This window comes from Sus scrofa, chromosome 13 (genome assembly GCF_000003025.6).
Source record: "Sus scrofa isolate TJ Tabasco breed Duroc chromosome 13, Sscrofa11.1, whole genome shotgun sequence".
Classification (NCBI taxonomy): domain Eukaryota; kingdom Metazoa; phylum Chordata; class Mammalia; order Artiodactyla; family Suidae; genus Sus; species Sus scrofa.
In genome coordinates this window covers 25441955-25460513 of record NC_010455.5, presented here as the reverse complement: position 1 = coordinate 25460513, position 18559 = coordinate 25441955, and the positions used below count along the sequence as shown (strand labels likewise).

At 39.7% G+C, this 18559-nt stretch overlaps 1 protein-coding gene across 8 annotated transcripts in view; it reads left to right on the top strand.

The window, feature by feature from the left end:
- ULK4 (unc-51 like kinase 4) overlaps positions 1–18559 on the top strand; it is a 543576-nt gene that overhangs the window by 290952 nt on the left and 234065 nt on the right. For 7 of the 8 annotated variants that reach the window (XR_002337917.1, XR_002337916.1, XR_002337918.1 and 4 more), the window contains one exon: positions 4376–4481. The exons of the other annotated variant lie outside the window; for it this stretch is intronic. Coding sequence is in view for 3 of the 7 variants with exons in the window: in XM_021070410.1 (XP_020926069.1) it covers positions 4376–4481 (106 nt within the window). In the remaining 4 variants the exon portion in view is untranslated. The remainder of the gene's footprint in view (positions 1–4375; positions 4482–18559) is intronic. 8 annotated transcript variants of the gene reach the window in all.

The window sequence follows — 18559 nt, the reverse complement described above, 5'->3', positions numbered from 1 at the left end:
GGTAAGAAGCATATGTATCGACATGAAGGAAGAGGAATTAAATATAATTCTGTAATGTAATTTTTATAAAGCCCCTATTTTACACGGAACAGAGTTCCCAGTCTCTGAATTGTTTGAAAATCCAAAACAAAGTAACCAAAACACAAGAGTGTCTTTCTTAATGGCTAGAATAGAAAGGAACCATGTCTCCCAGTCTGGTTTCTCTTTTTGGCATCAACTATTGTGCCCGGAGTCTGCCCAGGAATAAGGTTTAGTGGGACTTTTGATAATCAGAATGTCCCTCTGTGTCCCTCTGCAGATTCGGTAATGGGGTTGGCAGAGCCGTTTCTTCTGCAGTGACTCTGGAAACTCCAGGCCAGGCATCTCAGAACCTGGTTGGCTGGGCCACCATCCTGGGTCCTTAGTGTTCAGGGGTAACAGAGATTTGGAAAGTTGGCTTTCATGCTTCAAGGAAACACCTATATCAACAAATGGTACCCACCCCTTGAGCACAGGGAAAGACTGAAGTATTGGCTTAACAACGAGCCAGAAATACTGCCAAGAGCGTAGAAAAGGTACATTTAATTTTAAAATATGTATATAGGACAAACAATGGGTGTATGTCCAATAAAACTGATCTGTATTTGCTGAAAGACTGGCCTTTGAACAAGGAGTATTATTTTACCAAATGGGACCAAAAAGATTTGTTAGCTTCTTTATTCTTCGCAAGAGTAGGTTTCCTATGTATCGTTAGTTACTTTATCATGAGTAACATGTCATGTCATCTGATACTTATTAATCACCCTTTCCTTCCAGCTAACTTAAGAATAATTACATGAAATTGGTGGTAGCCCATTGCTTCCACATTAATCTTCTTAAGCTGGTGTCAGCAAAACATTCAGACATTAACATCCACTCTGAAGCATGTGTTTCTAAAGAACAGAAAATTTCAGGCATTGATATTTGGAAAACAAAGCTTTTGTCTTGTATCAAAGATGGAGATGGTGGGGCTCATGAAATCAAGTGATGCTCGGAGGGATGGACACATCTCTTGACAGCAGTTTCAGAGCCAGAGGATGCTGTGTTGGTATTTTTGCAAGCTTTGGAAGCCATGTGTTCCACAAGGGACTCCCAGCAGCTCTGCTGCATGTCCTCACTCTGGGACCTGGGCTGTTGGAGCCTCTACCCTCTAGACCATCACTGGTCCTGAGGGCAGAGGAGAGACAGATGACAAAGCCCTCTCTGGGCCTTAAAACTTCTGCCTAAATGAATTTCATTGGCCGGAGTAAGTCTCACGGGCATCTTTAGTTATGAGTGGGCAGGGAGGTGCTGTCCTATTGTGTATCTAGGGGAGAGAAGTGGGAAACGGTGTACTCAGAGCTGCACATATGGAAAGATGGTTAAAATGGGGAAGCTGGGAGTTCCCATTATGGCTCAGCTGAAGCGAATCTGACTTGGATCCATGAGGATGCAGGTTCCATCCCTGGCCTTGCTCAGTGGGTTAAGGATCCAGCGTTGCTGTGAGCTGTGGTGTGGGTCACAGACTTGGCTCAGGTCTGGTGTTGCTGTGGCTGTGGTGTAGGCCAGCAGCTACAGCTCCGATTGGACCCCTAGCCTGGGAACCTCCAGATGCCGTGGATGTGGCCCTAAAAAGACTAAACAAACAAACAAATAAATAAATAAATAAAACAGAAAGCCGGTTCCTTAAATAGATGGGTGAAATAGGCAAGGCTTTGGTGAGTCTAATCAATCAATAAAGAGGGAGGAGACAGTGTGAAAGGTGAGGTTCGTAGGTTCAGCAGAGGTAAGTGAAGGTAGAAAAGACTGCTCTGTATGATTCTGTTACAATATGTGTGAAAACCTGGACATTACAGATGATTTTCTTGGAAAATAGAATTAAACAAAATTGGGTCACTGTGTAGAATTCCGAGTAAATTGATGTTTTTCAAAAAAAGATTGAAAAATCTCCTGGTAAAAATACACTGAGCCCAGTTGCTTTTATTAGTGAGCTCTACTGTATCACTCAGAAATAGATACTGGGTACCCAATAAATATTTGTGGAATAGGGAGCTTCCTGGTGGCCTCGTGGGTTAAGGATCCAGTGTTGTCACTGCCTAAAGTTATTTCAAAAGAAAAATTTATTAAAACTAAATTAATCCAAAGAATTCTAAGATGCTCCACCATTTAAAAAGTGAGATAAGGGAGTTCCCTGATAGCCCTGCAGTTAAGGATCTGGTGTCCCTGCTGTGGCTCGGATTTGATCCCTGACCCTAGGAACTTCTGCAGGCTGTGGGCATGGCCAAAAAAAGGTAAAATAAAATTTCCATTCAGTAACACCTTCTCAACACCCTGACCACACAGTTTTGTTTGTTTGTTTGTTTGTTTTTGTCTTTTTTTTGCTATTTCTTGGGCCGCTCCCACGGCATATGGAGGTTCCCAGGCTAGGGGTCGAAGCGGAGCTGTAGCCGCTGGCCTATGCCAGAGCCACAGCAACGCGGGATCCAAGCCACATCTGAGACCTACACCACAGCTCATGGCAACGCCGGATCGTTAACCCACTGAGCAAGGGCAGGGACTGAACCCGCAACCTCATGGTTCCTAGTCGGATTCGTTAACCACTGCGCCATGACGGGAACTCCTGACGACACAGTTTTAAATGATGTACAGCCCCACTGCTGAACTCCCAACCCTCTTTTTCTGCTCTTCTCTTTTCTTTTTCTGCCACAGCAATTACTCTCTTCTAACACATAATCCAGTTTACTTATTTCCTGTGCCTGTTTGTTGTCTGTTTCCAAGAGGACAAGGAACCTAGTTTTGTCCCCTCAGGTGCCTGGAACAATGCCCTGTATAGAACAGCTCTCCATTAATCATTTGTTGAGAATAAATGCGATAGAATGTCTGTCTTAAAACAGAGCAAACCATGTATTGCTGTTTGTGTGTATGTGTGTGAAAATAGGAAAGGATCTGGATAGAGCCTAGTAAGTTGATATTAACTTTTAAAAAATTTTATTGAAGGATAGTTGACTTATACTGTTGTGTTAGTTTCAGGTGACAGTGCATTGAATCAGTTATACTTACACATATATCCATTCTTTCTCATTCTTTTCCCATGTAAGTTATTACAGAATGTTGAGTAGGTTTCCCTGTGCTTTAGAGTAGGTCCTTGTCAGTCATCTGTTTTATATTTAGTAGTGTATATATGTTAATCCCACCTCCCAATTTATCCCTCCCCCCAATGTTCCCACTTTGGTAACCAGAAGTTTGATTTCAAAATCTATGAGTTTTTTTTTTTGTGTGTGTGTGTGTGTGTGTCAATAAGTTCTTTTGTATCGTTTTTATTAGATCCCATGGATAAGTGATATCAGATGATATTTGTCTTCCTCTGTCTGACTTCACTTAGTATGATAATTTCTAGGTCCATCCGATGGACCTGCTACTCTTTAGGGCAGGACTGGTTATTGTCAAGTGGTCAAGGGGTGGGACTGTGGCTGGTGTGAGGCAAGCTGCGCCCCTAGAACCACTCTGTCTCAGCAAGTGCTTGTGTTGGGACAGACCTGAGAGCCTTTCTTTCTATACTTTGTGTGCATCTGGCTTGCCTCATGTAGCCCTGGAGCTTAAAGGTTGTATTTTTACACTGTTTGAAATTTTACAGTTTCAGTTACAATCAGTGCTACTTTATTTTTATTTTTTTATATTCAGAGGAGTGAAAAAGGAAAAAAAAGCTAAAGCAAGTTAACTTTTGAGATCCCTTAAAAGTTACAAAGGAGTTGTTTGTTTTTTGTCTTTACAGTGCGAAATAAAGACCAAAGCATTACTAGTTTTCCTCATTCTTTTTAGGACCCAAGTTACTCCCTGCTATCTGATGTGAAGTGTTAGGGAAAACACAGTTCACTGTTTTAGGTCCCAAATGTAGTCAATTACACTGAAGCAGTGATGCAGCAAGTCATATCCAGCCTGTCAAATGTTTTAAGTCTAAAGCAGGAAAAAGAGCAGTGCCAGCTTTACTCTCAAAACTACGAAATATTTCTCTGTGAAGTTTTTCTTTTGTCATCTCGAAATCAGGTGTGGTCTCCTAAGTTCCCCGTACTTAATTTCTGGTCACTCTGACTCCTTCGTTGCCCACCTGAAGCACACTGTACGGTTGCCCCTCAGCTCACAGGCAGGGGACTGTGCATAGCAGTGCTGGTGCTCTGACAGATTCCTGCCGGCTCCCAGCTCCCCTCACCCAAGGCTGGAGCTTGCCTAACACAGAGGGAGCTGCTCCATTCAGGTGCAAAAAGATGATCATTCCATCTTGGGCAAAGAATGAAGGGATGGAGGCCATTTGATCATTTGTCTTCGTCAGGATGTAATTCTGTTTTTGTATAGCTCTGATGAAAATGGTGTTCTGTTGCAGGACCATCAGCAGAACATTCTGGGTAACACCATGCAAAGTGTGATTGCGTTGCTCAACAATCTGATCACCTGCAAAGATTCGAATATGAAGCTACTTTATGAGCAAGGTAAATACTTCTTAGGATTTGTCCTTGGTTATGTTAGAGTTTTACCTATTTGTGCATTTCATCATCTTACATAGTAGACAGTCAAGAAAGACTATTTAAAGGTGATCAATCAAAATAGATGTTTAAAGGTCTACATGTAATGATAATATTGCCAGCAAAAATGGGAGGTGTGGTTAGATTGTGATAGTTTCTCTGAGTTAATTAATTCTCCTTCATAGCACAAAATCAATAGGCACTTCTTATGGATGATAAACCAAGAAATAGAAGTGTAAGCAGAATATTTAGACTTACTGCTGCCAATCAAAATAAAAACTTATATGGTCAAAAGCACCTTGGAAAATGAGACTGGATGAGTTGAGGGTGGCTTTACTTTACATCTTATGCACATCTATAATATTAAAATTTTAAAAATTTAAAGGCTTCAAGTTTAAAACCAAACTGAGAGGGAGGTAGAGATTTCCCCTGTATTTCCTGCCCCAGCACATGCACAGCCCATGATCAACACTCACCAAAGTGGTGTGTGTGTATGTGTGTGTATGTGTGTATATATATATATATATATATATATATATATATATATATATTTTTTTTTTTACCAAAGTTAATCCTACATTGACATTATAATCACTCAAAATCCATAGTTTATGGGGTCAATAGATGCAAACTATTGCCTTTGAAATGGATAAGCAATGAGATCCTGCTGTATAGCATTGGGAACTATATCTAGTTCACTTATGATGGAGCATGATAATGTGAGAAAAAGAATGTATACATGAATGTGTGACTGGGTCTCTTTGTTGTACTGTAAAAAATTGACAGAACAGTGTAAACCAGCTATAATGGAAAAAAAGAAAATCATTTAAGAAGAAAATAAATAAATAATTGAGGAAAAAAAAAAGAGGCACCCAGAATTTCAAACAAAAGTGTTACTTAAATAAACAGGAAGTCAAGTGAGTCCAGTCTGTGGAATGGGAAATAGCCTATTGACATCAAGAACCATCACACAACTGTGTAATGTAACACAATATAATAAAGGTTAGTCACTACAAAAAAAAAAAAAAAACAACCCAAAAAACCCATAGTTTACACTCTTGGTGTTGTGCATGCTATGTGTTTAGACAAATGTATAATGACATATATCCATCATTATGATATTATGTAGAGTATTTTCATTGCCCCCCAAATCCTCTTTGCTCTGCAACCGATGGTCTCTTTATTGTCTCCATAGTTTTGCCTTTTCCAGAGTATCATATAATTTGAGTCAAATAATATGTAACCTTTTCAACATTGACTTCTTTCACTTAGTAATGTTTATTTAAGGTTCGTCCATGTCTTTTCATGGCTTGATAGCTCACTTCCTTTCTTTCTTTTTTTTTTTTTTTTTTTTTTTTTTTTTTTTGGTCTTTTTAGGGCTGCACCCGTGGCACATGGAAGTTCCTAGATTAGGGGTTGAATTGGAGCAGTTGCTGCTGGCCTACATCACAGCCACAGCAGCACAGGATCTGAGCCATGTCCACAGCCTACACCACAGGTCATGGCAACACTGGATCCCCAACTCACTGAGTGAGGCCAGGAATTGAACCCACATCCTCCTGGATATTAGTCAGGTTTGTTACACCTGAGCCATGAAGGGAACTCCTCAGTTCTTTTTAACACTGAATAATTCTCCGTTGTCTGGGTGTACTATAGTTTTTAATCCACTTACCTAATGAAGGATGTCTTGGTTGCTTCCAGGTTTTGGCAATTATGAATAAAGCTGCCGTAAATAACTGTGTTTAGATTTTTGTGTGGGCGTACGTTTTGAACTCCTTTATGGAAATCCGAGGAGTGCAATCGCTAATTATATGTGAACTGTTTAATTTGATAAGGAACTGCCCAACTGTCTTCCAGAGTGGCTGACCATTTTGCCCTCCCACAGTGAATGAGAGTTCATGTTTCTCAACATCCTTGCTAGCATTTGGTGTTGTCAGCATTCTGGATTTTGGACATTCTAATAGATGTGTAGTAGTGGCTCTGTATTTTCATCTGCATTTCCCTGATGGTACATGATGTGAAGTATCTTTTCATATTCTTGTTTCTCATCTGCACATCTTCTCTGGTGAAGGTATCTGCTAAGGTCTTTAACCTGATTTTTAATTGGGTTATTTGTTGTCTTACTGTTGGGTTTTAAGAGTTCTTTGTATCTTTTGGATAATAGTCCTTTATCAGTGTGTCTTTTGCAAATAGTGTCTCTCAGTCTGTGGCTTTTCCTCTAATCTGTTGGTACTGTCTTTTGCAAAGCAGAAACTTTTTATGTTTCTGTTTGGGTTTTTTTGGTCTTTTTTAGAGCCACACCCATGGTATGTGGAGGTTCCCAGGCTAGGGGTCAAATTGGAGCAGTAGCTGCCAGCCTATGCCAGAGCCACAGCAATGAGGAATTCGAGCCACGACTGCGACCTACGACCTACTCCGCAGCTCACGGCAACGCCAGATCCTTAACCCACTGAGCGAGGCCAGGGATCAAACACGAGTCCTTAAAGATACTAGTCAGGTTTGTTAACTGCTGAGCCATGACGGGAACTCCCTTTTTTCTTTTTTCTTTTTTTTTTTTTTAGAAGTTTTTAATTTTAATTTAGTTGAGCTTAACAATTATTTCTTTAATGGGTTGTGTCTGTGGTGCTGTATCTAAAAAGTCATCACCAGGCCCAAAGTCATCTAGGTTTTCTCCTATGTTATCCTCCAGGAGTTTCAGGGTTTTGCCTTTTTACAACTAGGTCTTTGATCCATCTTCAGTTGATTTCTTTTGAAGGATATATGGTTGTGTGTGTGTGTGTGTGTGTGTGTGTTGCTGTCTAGTTCTAATACTATCTGTTGAAGAGACTGTCTTTGCTCCATTATATTGCCTTCCTTCCTTTACCAAAGATTATTTAACTGTACTTATGTCAGTCTGTTTCTGGGTTCTCTCTTCTGTTCCATTCATCTATTTGCTTATTCTTTCAACAGAGCCATACTGTCTTGATTACTGTAGTTTTATAGTAAATCTTGAAGTCAGATGGCATCAGTCCCCCAGCTTTGTTTTTCTCCTTAATATCTTGTGCTGGCTACTGTGGGTCTTTTGCTTTTCCATATAACCCTTAGAATCAGTGTGTTGATATTCATGAAGTAATTTACTTGGACTTTGATTGGGATGACATTGAATCTATGGGTCGAGTTGGGAATATTGTTAGATTTTAAACATAGTATGTCCTACTTTTATATTAATAAAAGCTTTCACTTGAATTGTTCATAAAAAGAAGACAGGGATAAGACCAGTCTGAATAAAATCAGTGTCACTTTTCTGATTTTTTTCTCTAAGAACTTAGTTTTGTATCTCTGTGGTCATTATATTTACATGTTGGCCATATTTTTCCTCACCTAAGAAAAATGTGCATTTCCAACAATAATAAGTATTACCAACAGTTGAGGGATTTTAATACATAGAGATATTTTTTTTTTTTTTATGCAGCAGCACCCTATTCTGTTTTATGGAAATGTCATAATAAACCAGTGTGCTAATGATTATGGGAATCTCCAATCTTTTGATATTAGAGACAGTTCTGCAATGAATAGCTTTATGCATACGTACTTGCACATGGAAGCAGACCTATCTATAGGGTAAATTCTGGGTTAGAATAGCTGGATCAAGGAGTGTGTGCATTTGTAATATCATTAGATATTGACAAATTGTTCTAAGGAATCTGCCACTTTACACTTCTATAAGGCATGTGAGATTGCTTGTCTTCAGATCTAAGAGCTGTTTTCCCATTTGTTCAAGACTTTGTTGTGTTTATTTATAGTTTTCTTTATATAGGCTGTACTCATTTCCTGTTTATCTCTTCCCAGGTATTTTATCCTTTTTTTCCTTGCTATTAGAAAATAGGAATTTCCTGCCACTGTAGTTTTCAGTTTTTAGTATGTGTTTGAAAGTTTTTGATTTCTGTTTATTAACTTTTTACTTAGGTTAACTCTCTTACTACTTTCCAAAGTAATGGTTTTTAAGTAATTCTTTGTAATTTTCTAGTTATGTGTTAATTATTGCAAATAGTGACAATCTTTCCAACATTTATAGTTCTACTTTTTCTTTCTTTTCCAACTGCAAAGATTCAAAGAGAATAGGTAGAGGATATCTTGGTATTGCCTCAGAATCTTTTTTTCTGGTTAAGGGAGTACCCATCTATTTAAATTTTATCTTTTGTATTCAAGAATAAATAATGACTTTTGTCAAAATGCTTTTTCGGCAGCTCTGGAAATGATCAAATGATTTTTTCCTTGTATCTATTCCTGTAATGGATTATATTTAATAGATTACCTAACATTGAACCATCCTGTATTTAAGTCAGTAACCACACTTAATTGTGACATATTATTCTTTAATTGTGCTGCTTAAGTTCTTTGTCAATATTTTGTTCAGGATTTTCCGTTGCCATTTGTAAGTGTGATTGGTCTGTAGTTTTGTTTCTTATTCCTTTCTTTCTTTCTTTCTTTTGTCTTTTCTAGGGCCGAACCTGTGGCATATGGAGGTTCCCAGGCTAAGGGTCTAATCGGAGCTGTAGCCGCTGGCCTACACCACAGACACAGCAACATGGGATCCCAGCCATGTCTGCGACTTACACCACAGCTCACAGCAACGCCAGATCCTTAACCCACTGAGCAAGGCCAGGGATCAAACCCGCAACCTCATGGTTCCTAATCACATTCATTAACCACTGAGCCATGATGGGAACTCCATTATTCCTTTATTTCTTTTGAAAATTTTTTTGCTAGATGTTGGTGTTAGCACTGTGTTACATTTTTTCAAAATACTGTTTTATCCCTTGTGGCTCTGAAACAATTCAGATATTGAAATTATCTACTCTTTAAAAGTTTGGTGAAATTCCCTCGTGAGGCCATCTGGCTGTTTCTTAGAGGTATGTTGGTTGTGGTAGCTCTTTGATGCCATTCTCTATTCCTACAGTGGTAATAAATCTTTTATTATATCTTCCCATCTTTTACAGAGTTTGTTGTAGTCTATTTTCCTAGAACGTTTTCATTTCATACACACTTTCAAATCTATTGTCATAGATTTGGACAGAATAGGTTCTCGTAATTCTTTTATTTTGCTAGGTTTCAGAAGCTATCTTCCCATTCCCGTTTCCTATATATTTTCACTTTCGTATTTTTATTGAGTAGTTATGATAATGGTTTTACTCTTAGGTATATGTTTGTGTGTTTGTAGTTTTTTTAGACCAGTTGGGAATTTACTTAATACTACCACTTAAAAAAAATTTCTTTTTTTAACCTATTAACTTGCTTATGCTTTTGCTGCGTTTGTTTTGTCATTCTTTGGAATCTTTTTGAATAAGATTCTTAAACCATTTATTTCCTTTTTTTTTGTTTGATCAGTAAAGAATTTAAGGCTATGAATTTTATTCGTGTATTGCTTCACTCAAGATTCCAACCTGGAGTGCTTCTACGTATACACATTTTGTTTTCTACATGTATTTCAATTTTGGTTTATTTTCCTTCATTGAGCCAATAATTGTTTAGGACTGAGGGCATATTTTGTTTTATTAATTTTGTTATTTCTGGTGTTACTGTACGTTGATCAGCAAATGTTGGTAGTACAGTTTCTTATGCCTAATATATAGTTAATTTTCATGATTTATTATTTGCACTGGAAAAAATTCATATTGGCATTCTCCCCCGACAATCACTGATATTATCATGCCCTCCTCCCCAAAACAATAGTAAAAGTCAACAAAATATATGAAGCAGTTGTTTTAAGTCATTGGAAAGTAGGCAGAGTTGGGCTATATGAGCCTTGAGAAGGGAAACACAGGACATGAACCTCATAACATTCTCAGGTTTTTTGTTTGTTTGTTTGCCTGGTTAGGGAAGCAGAGTCCAAGAAGAATACAGAGGTCTTGCTAAGCTAGAGAGTAAGAGTTGTGTTCAGGGATGTGAACTGGTGAATATTCACAGGGCAGAGTATAAGAGAAGGGTTGCCGGGGGAATAGGGCCCAGAAATCTACATGGAGTTTGCACATAGGTCCTTTGTGAGGGCTGGGCTGCACTGCACATGCAGAGAGCAGAGTTCTGGTAGGCCTAGAAGAGGATAGAGCAGATACCATTAGGTTGAGGGATGAACTGAGGTAGCAGAAAGTATGCAGTGATGGGAGATGGAGGAATTCCAGCCTAACCAGTGGAGATACTTAAGTAAGGTTACCCCAACCTGAAACTAAGGCTATTCCAGACCTGCCATAGAGTTTCCACCATGTCCTGGGACTAAGGATTAAACCACTATAGACCTAACAAAGAATAAAACTAAGCCCTCATGGCAAAAAGATTCACAAGAAATTTAACTGCTTGCTAGAACAAAATCAATACCACTTAAAAGATGACAGTACAATCCACACTCTCTAACAACATATTATCCACAGTGACAAGCATATAACCCAAACTCAATAGACTTGATGAAAAAGAAGCTGGAAAATGTGGCCCGTGATGATGATGAAAATAATAATAATAATGTCAATTCGAACAAAACCCAAGATCACCCAGATGTTGGAATTAGCAGATCAGGCTTTTAAAACACCTATTATAGGGAGTTTCCGTTGTGGCTCAGTGGGAACAAATCTGACTAGCATCCATGAGGACACAGTTTCGATTCCTGGCCTCACTCAGTGGGTTAAGGATCCTCTGTTGGTGTGATAAAGTGAAGCAGTAACAGGTGAAAGCTAAAACTCAAACCTGCAGCAAGAAATGAAATACACAAGGAAGTGCTTAAATATAAACGAATATTTTAAATATAAATTTTTTTTTCTCTTCTGAAATTCTTTCAAAGAAAACTGACTAGACATGCTTCTGGAATGGTGCATTGATGACCCCCATAAACCTTTCTTGCCATAAAAACAACAAAAACACTGGACAAACAAATGGTAATCAACTTTGTATATTATTAAATTACTAAAGGGTTGCAACAATATAAGCAATGTTAATTCAAGGAAAACTGTTGAGTCTCAGTAAGAACAGAAGGCTCTCTGGTTGAAGTTGAGGCCCTGCACAGAGCTGTAAACCACCTAAATGCTAAAGGCATCCTCCACACAGAAAGCCCTTTGACAAAGTGTGGAAGACTTACTGATTGAAGGCATTTAAGGAAATCTCTGGCCAGTTATTAGTTGGCCTTTGAGCTAAATGACAGAGGCTTCTGCAGGTAGACACTACAGGTAATTCATATGTAAAGAATTAGCACAAGAAAGTCAATTAACTAACTACAACAAAACAGCAGTAACTAAAAACCATTGGGATATATGTGGAGGGGTCCAAAGTTCACACATTATGTGATGTAAGATGTCCAGTTTTAATCAATATTTATAGAGCATCCCCAAAAATAAAAATAGGAAAGTATGGCCCATATACAGGAAAAGTGCAGTTAATAAAACTATTTCAGAGGGGACTCATAGGTTAGATTAACTAGACAAAGATTTAAAGTCAGCTGTTTTAAATACATGCAAAAACTATAGGAAACCACGTCTAAAGAATTAAAGTGTGAAACTGATGTCTGCCCAATTTGAGAATATAGATAAAGAGATAACATTATAAAAAAACAAACAAACAAACCCAAATGGGGAGTTCCCCTTGAGGCTCAGCAGGTTACAAACAAAACTAGTATCCATGAGGATGTGGGTTTGATCCCTGGCCTCATTCAGTAGGTTAAGGACCTGGCGTTGCCATGAGCTGTGGTGTAGGTTGCAGCTGCAGCTCCAACTGAATCCAATCCTTAGCCTGGGAACTTCCATATGCCTCAGGTGTGGCCCTAAAAAGTGGAAAAAACAAAACAAAACAAACAAGGAAATTGTAAAATATTAGTTGAAAAGTTTAATACCTAAAATGAATCATTTACTTGAGGTGCTTGACAGTAGGTTGAAATTGTCAGAAGAAAGAATCAGTTCAGTGGAGGATTGGTAGCTCCTTACTACTGATGTTATAGAAATAAAAAGGATTATAATGGAATGCTGTGAACGAACTATATCCCAATAAATTAGATAGCTTAGATGAAATTTCTAGAAAGGGAAACTATTAAAACTGTTTAAACTATTCAAACATCTGAATCCTTATTCCTTTTCCTTCAGAATGACCCATGTTTTTAGCTTAGTAGGTTTCTTAGCCTGCTTCTTATACGTAGAGTTAGGGGCCCCAAGACCTTTTTATGTTCTGAAAATGAATTATCTTTGTTTTGTTTTGTTTTTTTAATACAAGCAGGTGGTTCTTGTGACATTAAAATTCTAGCAAAAACTTTGTTAGTATTCTATAAATATTATTGATGTTTATGCCATTAAACAAAAAGCCTACCCATGAATCCTTCAAAATATTCTCCTCCATAACTTGGACCAAGAATTAGGAAACTGGAATTCCCGTCATGGCTCAGTGGTTAACAAATCCGACTAGCAAGCATGAGGTTGGGGGTTTGATCCTTGGCCTCACTCAGTGGGTTAAGGATCCGGCGTTGCTGTGAGCTGTGGTGTAGGTCACAGATGCAGATGGGATTTCACGTTGCTGTGGCTGTGGTGTAGGCTGGTGGCTACAGCTTTGATTAGACCCCTAACCTGGGAACCTTCATATGGCGCAGGTGCATCCCTCAAAAGACAAAAGACGAGAAAAAAAAAAAAAAAAAAAAAGAATCAGGATACTATGGAACAGTGCCTGTGAGATTCTTAGTAGTCCTGTTGGCTGCCTGAGAAAGTGAATGAGGAGTCGGATCCTTGAAATTGAGATGACAGAATTTGCAGCTACTGTCCCATGAAAGCATGGGGTTACCTGGCTAAGGTAGGATAAAGGCAGGGAAAAAAAAATCCTAGAAGACAGGCTCTTAGGGAATTGAGAAGTCAGGCAAGGAAGGATTGTTTTTGACATCATCAGGGCGGCTACTGACATTTTGTGTTCATTGTCCTGTCAGAATTGGAGCACCAGAAGAAGCACAGGTGGATTTACCATAAAGCTGAAGTGTCAAGGACCCGCATTTACACAAGGATAGTTTTACGTTCATAATTGTTTTCTTCTGCTAGTCCATCCCTACTCCCCAGCTGTATAAGCTTCAGTTCTCATAATATCTATCCCCTTTCCATGTTTTGTGGAGTGAAATGAAAATCACAAAAAAATAATTATGGCAGGAGTAGTGTTAGGGTAACCATCAGCTCAGGGAATAAGAGAGGGTTGATTTGGTGGCCTGAGGATGATGGCAGTTGGAGGAGGTGAAGTAGGTGGGACTTTTGATGTGTTATAACATGCCAGCTCACTGCTTGCTTTCACAAAGAAATTTTTGTTGAAACGTAGATATGCCCATTCATTTGCATGTTGCCTATGGTTTTGTTGTGTAATGGCAATATTGAGTAGTTGAGATAAAGACTAAAATGCTTTCCCTAGAGCTTTTTAAGAAAAAAATTGGTCTAGAAGCAGCATTGGGGAAACACGGTGACACCACCAAGGCCCCTTGGTAAAAGCAGACTGAGTGGACAAAGAAGTAGCCATTACCTTAAGGGCCTGCTGAGGAGACAAGGTTCTAAAAGGGGCAGGTTTCAGATGGAGCATGTAGTTAAAAGGTACATATAGATAAGAAGTGGATGATTGGAGGGATGTAGCTGATAACTAACTATGAGCGCCAGATATCAGAGCAGAAGGGGTTCAGAGGTTGGGCATGGGTGGGATGTGGCTTCTGAAAGGAGATGTGCAAATCCTCTTGCTGTTTGGACTGCAGGAGATTGTGGGTGGCTGGGAGTCCTGAGCTTCTTGTGACATCGTAAGAAGAGACAGAGGGTATGATGAGTCCAGACGGCCTTAAGGCTGAGAAGGGTGGTCAGGCTGCAAGTGTGGTGGTATGGAGCAGGGTAGTGGGGATTCAGGAGCACACAGACTCCTTCCCGGCCCTTGCTAGTGGAGGTTAGAGGGGAGGGGAGGGGGGCCTCTTGTGGCCTGCAGAAAGTTTGATTTCATTCTCCAGAGATAACACCAGGTCTGACTTTTTATTATACTCTGCTGCTCTCCGAATTCTTTGGCTCTTCAATGTGTGGGCTGATTTTTCCAAAGTTGGGTAAAAGATCTGTTTGGCGTTTGCAAACCCAGAGTTTATTAAGATCCAGTGGAGCATGGCCACATGAGAGTCGCTAATGATCTGCCACTCTGTGGGCTTGAATGTATGTGGTTGGTTTGAATGAAATCTTCTTGGAGTTCCCTTGTGGCCTAGTGGTTAAGAACCTGGCATTGTCACTCCTGTGCTTGGGTCACTTCTTGTGGCTTGGGTTTGATCCCGATCTTGGGAAGTTCCAAATACATCAGGTGCAGCCAGAACAAACAAACAACAACAATAACAAGAATGTGAATGAAATCTTGTTAAGTTTTTTTTTGAATCAATTCTGGCTCAATCATTGGCTTATATATTCATTACATTTCATATGGAATTAAATTCCCTATGCCAAACACACAGTCATTTGTAGCCTTCATACTTTATCACCCCAATATAAGTGAACTATAATGCAGATGAGATAGAAATGGTTATTCCTGCCTTTAAGTGCTTCGTGACAGCGCTGTGTTAGGCCTGTATCAAACTGAGCTTCATTCTCAGACTACACACTAACAGCTCATGGTAGGATAAATTAGAAGGCGTACATTTTTCCCCGCTCTCGCATTTTCATATCTCTGAAATAAATACATCAACCATTACTGTCAGGTGGCAGTCTTGATACAATTTTGCTGCTGGCATGTGTGTATTGAACCTTTTGGGTCCACTGTAAGTGCCCTAAAAGTAAACCCAGAGAGCCCAGAAAAAGTATGCTTCACCGTGTTCTCCTGTGTCTGGGCACTGATGGAGCAAAGCTTATGGAACAACATGGATGTGGCTGATTCCGAGTTAACAGATGACAAGTCAGCCTCTGAATGGGAAGAACTTTTTAGAAAGTTTGCTTTTACTTACACATTCCTTTTTATGTATTATAGAGGGAATATGTGAGAAAACCCATATCAAAATAAGTCTCAGAGCACTTACATCGAGTGTCAGATGAAGTTCTAGGTGATAAAGCGTGGTATATGTGATTGGTGGCATTTTTCCTTTCTTAGTGGTTCATAAAATAATGCCCTTCCTTCTGATCTGTGGCATCTTAGACTCAGTGAGGTACAGTGGGTAATACCTGTGAGGACCACAGTGCAGGGTCTGCCACCTGATAGGCATCCCACCAAGTACACAGACTCTGAGAAGTGGGTTCGCTGACATCACCAGTATACAGCTGCATTGTATATAATTCAGGTTATTTTTCTTCTGTTTTTGTTTGTTTGTTTGCTTAAATATTTTTATTTTATTTTTTCTTTTTACAGCTGCATCTGTGGCATATGGAACTTCCTGGTCAAATCGGAGGTGCAGCTGCATGCCTACGCCACAGCCATGACAATACAAGCTCCGAGCAGCATCTGTGACCTGTGCTGCAGTCTGCGCCAATTCTGATCCTTAATCCACTGAGTGAGGCCAGGGATCAAACCCACATCCTCACAGCCACAATGGGAGCTCTAGATTTTCATTTTTAAATGAAGCATTTTGGGAAAAAATTAAAAAACAAAGCAAGACCTTTTGTTTATATTTGCAAAATATTTGAGTTATTAACATTTTAAAGTTGGCTGCTGGCTCATCCCTGTGCAGTGACCTTTTGATAATGGATATTCATTCCACCTTCAGTTTTACCAGCAGAGTTGTCAACATAATGGATTTACATGATGCACGGCAGCAGCCCCAAATCTCTCGCACCTCCAAAGGAACATTTAAGGAAATTATGTTTGTCCCCATAGGTTTATGGTATGTCAGAAATCCAAACACTCATTTCTTGCTAGGTTTATTAGAAAACTGCCTAAATGGGTGTTTCCTCAGGAGGCCAGAAAATTACCATGAGCGTCATTTGGGCTTTGAAGGTGTACTTGATAGCTCGCTCAGATTCTTTTACATTTAAGAATACCTTTCAAAATGATGCTGTAGAGCAGGGGTTCGCAAACTTTTCCTGTAAGGGCTAGATAGTGAAGATTTTATAGGCTTGTAGGCAGTATGGGCTTTGTCACTGCTGCGCAATACTGCTGATATAGCAGGAAAGCAGCCCTAGAGAATTCATGCATGAATGGGCATGGCCTTGTGTCCATACATTTTCTTTACGAAATCCGCTGGCCTGCCCACTGGCTGTGGTTTTCCAACCCCTGCTGTTTAGTAACTAACGCAGACTGTCCCAAAACGACTCTGGAAATTCCACATCCACGTATGTGTAAGATTTAGTTATCAAACTGTGGTTTAACTCAAGAAGTTACCGGAAATTATTTTTAAAGGAATACACTCGGAAAGAGGCTGCTGCCTTCACAGTAGTATGAAGATGTATGAAGAGGAAGCAGAAAATTTGCCCTCAGAGTTTAATCTAAAAATCATAATAGATATATTTCGCTGGGTCAATTAATAAACCACCCCTTAAAACTAAATGGCTTAAAATAAGAGTCATTTATTTGCTTACTCTTCTGTGGGTCAGCAGCACAGGTTTGGCTCTGCTGGTGTCAGCTGGGCTCCCGTGTGTGTGTGTGTGAGATGGAGCCTTAGTGGGGCTGAGGGGGACCCTTAGCCTTAAGGAACCCCCCTCGGGATTTTCCCCACGGTAGTGGCATTCAAGAAGAGTCTGAGTGGAAGCTGCAAGGCCCCTTGTGGCCTAGACTCTGAAAGCTTCTGTCACTCCCATCACATGCATTGGTTGAAAGAAATCACTAGGCCAGCCTGGTTCAAGGGATGGGAAGAAAGGTTCCGTCTTTGATGTGAAGAGCTGCAGTGAATCCGTGGCCATTGTTAACCTAGTAAGTTACCTACAAATTTAGAATCAGAGCTTTATATGACAACATGACTGATGCCCTTGAGGTTGGCAAACTGCTTTGGAGAGAGCCAGACTTTACATATTGTAGGCTGTGATGGCCATAATCTGTTCCATCTGCTCAGTTCTGCTCTTGTAGCACAAAAACAGTCATAGACAATAAATAAATACATAAAAGGATGAGCATGATTGTGTCTTAATAAAAATTTTTTACAAAACAGGTGAATCCTGTCCCCCCACCATTTAGATCATTCAGTCTTTCAACAAATATTTGTATGCCATGTATTGTTCTCAGTACAAGGAATATAGCAAGGAACAAAACTGGCAAGACCACTGCCTTCATGGAGCTTACATTCTGGTGGAAAAAATAAACCACAGGCCAAAAAAATGATCAAGAAGTTTATGGTAGATAACATTTTGTGATGATGAGTACTGAGGGTGGGGGAAGGAAGAGGGGATATGAGATGTCTGGATGGGAGTGGGGTTGAAATTCTCTCTTGGGAAATCAAAGGAAGGCCTCACTGTGAAGGTGGTTGTTAAGTAAAAGCTGGAAGGAAGTGAGGAAGCAGCCATGCAGATACCAGGGGGAAGGTGGGCACCTTCCTGGCAGGTCAGGGGAACAGCAGGGAGGGCAGTGTGGCTGCAGCAGAGAAACCTCTGGGAGAGCAGAAGGTAAACCCAGCAGAACTGGTTGGTGCATTCATTGTCAAAAGCTACTGAAAGCATTAAGGTCATTTGGAAACTTTAAACTGCAGTTCACTTTGAACAGTGGATTAGGAAATGAGCTAGTAGTTACTGACTGCCTTCACAGACGACTTGTGAAGACTGGACCAGTGGTTTGGGAATCAGTGGGACTGGGCTTCTCAGGTAAGGCTATAATGATAATCCATTGGAAAAGCTTTGCTGTAGACCCAGCTTCCACCCAGAGTCAGCATCCTTGTACACTCTTACCCTGAGAAAATGCTGTGTAAATAGTCTGGGATTAGAAAGTCCTTTTCATACTTAAGGCAGCACATCCACCTTTGAAAAATTCTAATGGTTAGAAAGTGTTTCTTTACTTTGAAGTAAAGCTGGGCTTCTCTCTAAATTTCTACCCTAGTTGATTCTAGTTTTTCCCCGTTGGAACTACTTAGATAATATTTGTTATTTCCTTCACTTGGAGGAGGAATAAAATACCTTCCAGTGTTAAGTGTTCAAGTCAAGTTT